This window comes from Cryptomeria japonica, chromosome 5 (genome assembly GCF_030272615.1).
Source record: "Cryptomeria japonica chromosome 5, Sugi_1.0, whole genome shotgun sequence".
In the NCBI taxonomy this organism is placed as follows: Eukaryota; Viridiplantae; Streptophyta; class Pinopsida; order Cupressales; family Cupressaceae; genus Cryptomeria; species Cryptomeria japonica.
In genome coordinates this window covers 226,019,983-226,026,700 of record NC_081409.1, presented here as the reverse complement: position 1 = coordinate 226,026,700, position 6,718 = coordinate 226,019,983, and the positions used below count along the sequence as shown (strand labels likewise).

General features: G+C 32.3%; 2 protein-coding genes across 2 annotated transcripts; one reads left to right on the top strand and one right to left on the bottom strand.

Moving 5' to 3' along the window:
* Positions 1-453: 453 nt before the first annotated feature.
* LOC131031059 (protein RGF1 INDUCIBLE TRANSCRIPTION FACTOR 1-like) lies at positions 454-1,608 on the bottom strand. The gene is made up of 3 exons (XM_059220519.1): positions 1,582-1,608; positions 698-913; positions 454-591 (listed from the first exon to the last, which is right to left on the bottom strand). The coding sequence occupies exons 1-3, from the start codon at positions 1,606-1,608 to the stop codon at positions 454-456; spliced, it is 381 nt and encodes a 126-aa protein (XP_059076502.1).
* A 251-nt stretch (positions 1,609-1,859) lies between these two features.
* Positions 1,860-2,291, top strand: LOC131031058 (zinc finger A20 and AN1 domain-containing stress-associated protein 1-like). The gene has a single exon (XM_057962074.2). It carries the CDS (start codon positions 1,860-1,862, stop codon positions 2,289-2,291), a length of 432 nt encoding a protein of 143 aa, XP_057818057.1.
* Positions 2,292-6,718: the final 4,427 nt, after the last annotated feature.

The following is a 6,718-nucleotide window of genomic DNA, read 5'->3' as shown; positions in this document are numbered from 1 at the left end:
AAAATATACAACATGATTTTTGAATAATTGTAGGAAAAGATCATACTACAAATTTGGGAGATACTACCAGTAGCATACAAACATCTTATCAATACTTCCATATAGTTGATAAAATTGTAGAACTCTCTTAAATAAGAAAATTAGAAACCTCGATGTCTAAATAGTTTGACCTGGAAGCAATCTCCATTCTAGTTGCAACCATGCTTGAAATTATGGATATCGTCTCTAATATATAAAAGCAAGAATTCAATAGAAATATAGCTATTGAAAGGATGCAACGTAAACTTTAAACAAATTCTTTTAAGTTAGTGGATAGAGTGAAGCAGATAAAATGAGATTGATAACCATCAAACTAAGGAGGTCTAACTTGCTTATTCATTGAAAAAGAAAATGAAGAACAAAGAAAAATCAATTGTGATTAATATGATGTGTAAGTCAACGTAATCTCTGCATTCATGGTGTTGTTCTCTGTAAAACGGTGGAAGAGGTTCTTCCATAATCTGGGCCGCTTGTGCTTTGAAAAGGCTTCTCTGCTGTCTCCCGGATGCTTTGCCTAGAGAAGAAATGTGGCGTCCCTGCTTCGCTCAATTCCTGCGAACTGACAAAATTTAAGATGACATTAAATGTGAAATTCCCTTTAATAAATGAGAATTGTAATGGGGTACTAAATAGAGAAAGTGGCTATGAGCGAACTTACCTTGCAGCCGACCGAGCAAAACCAAAATGAATCCAGAAGACTTCGAGCACATATTTCACAAGTATTTGTCATGCGTTTTTCAGGCCTTGATTGGGGTCTCTCATTGAGAAACACATTCCTTGCACTGTTGATGATATATGTCTGCACACCGCTTATGTCCAGAACTTTTTGAATATCTGAAACGCGAATAACATTGAGGTAGGAGGACCGCCGTATCTGCACACTGGAAAGTAAAAAAGCTTAGCCATTTCTGAATCTTTCAAATTCATTCAAATAAAGCTCGACCTGGTCACAAAACCAAAAATCAAAACTAGAGGCTTAAAAATCACAAAGAACACAAATAAAGGTCAAAGCATGCAGAAGAAATTAAGCTCCAATCGCCAAGTTTCTGTCCTAATTATTATCTGTCACTGCACCTACGGTGATCTCCAGAAGTTTTGGAGATTTGAAAGTTTTGCAGGCCCTGTACTAGGGAGGAGTGCCTTCTCTCTTCTTGATATATGAGAAAGCAGCTGCTAGCCATCTCCATTGCCAATCAGAGGCAGCAAAAATACATTGTATAAAAATTTAGCTTAAAAAAATGCAACTTCTTATATAATATAGCAGATAATAAACCTATACATAAATTTCTAGCAATTTGATTGGCTGTAGAAAGATAGATTAATCACTGTTTAAAAAGCTATGCCTCCACTAATAAGCTTCATCATAGCGCAAGAAACAATTACAAATAGCAGAAACATACCAATTTGCACAATGAGAATAGATTTTTCTGAGGCCTTCAGAAGAGAAAAGACAACTTTCAGGGAAGAGAAAGAGATTGTGATGAGCAAAAACTTGTTTATTTACCGCTCAAATTAAAAAATCTCTCAATGAATTTATGTTACATTGTGATCGTGGAGCTTTCCTACCATGAATTTATGTTACAAAACTATTATCTTTATTCTGACAATATGTTCACTAATTTTCACTAATTTACTAGTATTTTGTTTACTGCTACATGATGAATTCGGTAGGGCAAAATAAATGATTAAAGAAAAACGACGTGATTGTTGGTTCGTGCTCCAATGCAAATCGTTCAAAGTATATAAGAATAGAAACCCGGTTTGAATGAAGAAATCAAATTTAACTATTTCATCTGAATTAAAATTGCATAGACTTGAAGATGTCTGAAGAGAATAACCTTTGCATTAAGAAATGTGGGTTTTTCGGTACTGCTGAGAATATGAATATGTGTTCTTTCTGTTACAAAAAATATATGGAGAAACAATCGTTAGCTGAAAAGGCGGCAAGGAAAGCGAAGGGGAAAGAAGAGAGCGAAGCAGCAGATAAAAAAGCAGAAGAAAGTGAGAAAGGAGGATATATAGAGAAAGAAGAAGGAAAAATGGAGAAAGAGGTAACAGAGTGCAGATGTTTCAACTGCAATAAGCGTTGCAGAATGGGTGTGAGTTTTAAGTGTAGATGTGATCATGTATTTTGTAGCAAGCACAGATATCCAGAGGAACATAATTGTTCTTTTGATCACAAGACATTTGGGCGTCAGAGTCTTGCAAAAAATAATCCCCTAATCAAGGGTTCCAAGATTGACAAACTATAATTTAATTCTTGATGTTAGGATAGACTGTTAATCAAATATATATGCTTTATATTAAAGTGGAAAGGAAAATACCCTCAAGAAAGCTTTGAAAAAGTTTTATAATTTGTTAGAAGATTGGCTAATCCCATATAACAATCACACTAGAAAATGTATCATCAAATATAGATGTAAATCCTCAAAGTTTCCTTTACAAACCCACAAAAACCTTCAAGTTAGTGAAAGGCTATGTATGCAAACACCTTTTAGAAACAATAATACTTAAAATTGTGGAAATAAATTTTAAGTTATAGAGTTGACGCCTTATTCTACTTAGAATAGAGGAAATAAGAACTCTATAACAATAGAAATTGGACAAGTCTTAACTTCATTAAGAGAAACTTTATTTATAGCTCATTTCTGTTATCTTGGAGTTCTCAAGAACCTTAACATTTGATAATATTGTGCACCTAGCCATCACATATCATTTAGATTTGTTGCCAAATCATAGTAACAACCACCTTGTTTAGACATTAAATTCCTTAAAAGATAAATGACAGACAATTAATTAGCAACACTTTACAAGAATTTAAAATATTAGACTTACTTTAGGTTTACATGATGTCACATATCACCAATACAATAGAACATGTTCTAATGTGAGTTCTCTCCTAGGTTTAGAGGAAACCCTATTTTAGATCTACAATTGATCATGTCTATAATAAATATGAATCCTAATGGCTTAGAATATCACATAATTGCTTGCAAGGAGCTATAAAAATAACTCCAATCATGTTTATAGCCTTTCTAAATGATATTAGATTTATTACATGTTATAAATTTATTTCTCCAACTACCTCCTTAAGCCAATACCTAAAACAAAAATATCTTTATAGATCTGTACCATATTGCTTTAATGACTTTATTTTTGTCATAGAAATCCTCATTAAGTAGGTGCATAATGTTGTATCATTCCTTAGTCAAATAAGGTTTGTGTTAAAATATCAACCTCCAACTTGCTGCCACTATATATTACTGCCCTCCTTGTTATGGTCTTCTTCACTTGAAAATATATAAATTAAGATAGAGTAAACAATGAAACTATATTAAAAAATTTATGCATATGAGATCATAATCATGAAAAATCATATGAAAATAGAAATAATTACCAAAGAGGATACAAAATATATATATCTTTTAAAGGTTTATTAACAACCTCATGAGAATTTGGGTGCTTAAAACCTCCATAACATCCAATATGGTTGTCGACTAAACATTAGCTTCTTGTTGGTAAATAATTAATTATCATAGCAATAAATTCCTAATGGTAAAAAATAATCACTATTGATGTTGAATCCCTCATCCATTATGAGTGACTTACATATAATATTAGTATTAATTAACTACACAGGATTTACAAGGTTGATGACACCTTGATTCTAATATTATCCCACTTGACATCATACATTATAAATACATCCATAGGAAAACATAAATGAACTAATTACAAGGCCCATGGACTTCTTGTACCATGTAATATTTTATAGATGACTAGAGGTTTGCTAAGTGAATCAATAACATTCTCTTAAGTTTTTATCTTCTTTAGTTCTATTTGTCTATTAATAACTATTTCAAAAACAAAATGGTATTATCCATTGGCAGTTATTGTTGCAAAGATTAAGAGTGCATCATGAAGTTGTAGACTTCAAGGGATCAACAAAGAAAAAAACCAACCACAAGAGAATGTTGAAACATGAACAAGAATGAACCAATAAAAATTAAATTGAAATGAATGAGATGAAATTGATATGATACTTGATGGAGGTAGAAATGTAACTACCTCAAGTTACAAATATTAAATGCATGATGCATTTTTAATTAATATTAAATAATAAACTATGACTCATATCTATCTAGAATGACACTTAGGATAACTAATTTATAAACAATATTAAATAAAATTTACATGTGACATCTAAGCTATCCTAAGTAATCTTAACAATGTGAATAGGTCCTAACTATGAACTAGTTAGGATATAACCTTATTCACACCAACACACTCCCTTTAGTGCAACTTAGGTAGAGAAATTATTATGAAAATGATGCAAGTCTAATATAAGAGTACAATATATGGGTTTGGAAAACTAGGACATGTTGGGTACCTATGCTTAAATAACCATGCAACTAATCTCTCACAAATAGGGAAATGGAGAAAACCTTGTGGGGCAAAACTCCTCTCCAAAAAAGAGATATGAAAATCATGTACAAGTGAATGATGAAGTGATGTACATGGAGGTCTAAACATCAATGCCCCCCAAGAATCCAATTGATAGCCCCCTCAGAAGAGGGAAAGAGAGAGACCATGTAGCCTCTCCCCTCCCCCCCTCCCCCCAATAATGAAGAATTGTTTGAAATAATGGTAAGTATTTGAAGTAAAAACATAATACAACACTTACAAACCACTTGTCTCCCCGTAGGGAGAAACAAAACCATGTATACATGTAGGCATTCTTACCATATAGGATATGTTGGAAATGATGGAAACTCTAAGAATGAAGGTGATCTCTTTGAAAATTACTCACATGTCTCCTTGTTCAAGTGATATGATGATGCCTCAATCAAAAAAGAAAGTGACAAGATGGAACTAGACATGGAATTTGATGTAGAAAAAAATCCAAAGATGAATATGTTGAGACAACATGAAGGTAATGGCTATCATTAAGGAAGAGATAAAACCTCTCAAATATATCCACCTTATAAAGAAGCCCATCAAAGAGGAAAAAAAATAATTTTATCTTTAAAACCATCATGCCTACGTTGAGTTTTTAATTTTTACTCATCACTAAAATCTTCAACATGTAATTAAAATTTAGCCTATACTTATTTTCTAAATGGAATCTTGGAATAGAAAGATTTCTAAGTAAGAAGAGAACACGTGGTCTAGAAATCATGTCCACCACTTTGTTAGTTTCCCATGATTGTACTTGAAGACTAATGAAATTGTTGTAAGAATATCATCCACTTGTTATAGTGTGATTGTTGCAACTTTATTCAAGATTGTAAATAATATAGTTGTTACTGATTAGTGTACATGCACCATCATTTTCTTTTCTATTATATATCACTTCTATTTATTGACCACTATAATGATTGAATTTAGATTTTTTAATATGTACTATAATTCATGATATTAACTCTAAATATTTCTAGATGATAATAGATTTTCCTACCTCCTCATACAAAAACAAAATACCCATAGTGTAATCACTTACATCCTAATTTTGACTTTGAAAAGTTGTTGAATAGTTTAAAGTGCAAAAATTAGACCCATGCTTAGCTTTTCTTAAATAATTTTTTTTTTGTTTTGCTATCTTAATTATACTTTTCTTCAATGTCCATGAAAGCATGTAATTGGGTTGACATATACAAAAATTATTTCACAAACTTCTAGATTTATTGAGTTGCTCAAACAAGACTCCTTATTTAATAATTATTACTAGTATTTGACCACTTTAAAATAAATTCCACTTTGGAGGGACTCATTTCTCCTCTCGATTGATAATCACATGACCAAAATACACCAACATATTTGTGGTAAACTCACATTTTTCTCATTTAACAAGAGTTGGTTCTTGTAAAGAATATTAAACACTTTTTTTACATGTGAGATAATTTCTTCATATACTATATTAAACAGCTTATATATTAAGAAAAAAAACAAAAAGAAACTATCAAAGGCCTTAATACATTATTTATTAGAAAAATGAAGGTGGGAAAAGAATTACATAAAAAATAGTAACATCAAAGCCCCCCAAATTCTTTTCCTTACTTGAAAAATTCCTGAAGTTGAAGAAAAATGACCAAAAGGGGTAGAAGAAGTGCATTTTAGACTTATAAGTCCGATTTGAATTTAGGAAGGATCAATAGTCATATAGGTGCATATTAGACTTACAAGTCGGATTTACACTTATGCAAAAACAAAGGGAAGAAAAAATGACTTTTGTGCAAATTAGGGTTATAAACCCGATTTACATCTAATAAAGGATTATGGTGTATGTCGGGGTTATAACCCCAATTTACACCTAATAAGAGAACATGGTGCAAGTCAGAGTTACAACTCCGGTTTGCACTAACTATTAGCACTTGGAAAAAATTCAAAAGGAAAATGATGTGGGTCGGCATTATACCGTCGACATGCACTGTGAAGAGGAGACTTGGTGTAGATTGGTGATACAACCTCAATCTGCACTGTTGGGTAAGACCTTGGTGTAGGTCACAGTTATACCCCTGACAAACACCATTTGAAGGGGACTCGGTATAGGTCAAGGTTATAAACCCGAGCTACACTATAATGGGAAGACTTGGTGCAGGGTGGGGCTATAACCCCACCTTGCACGTGAAAGGGAGAATTTGGTTGAATTTGGGGTTGTAACTCTGACTTGTGCCATATT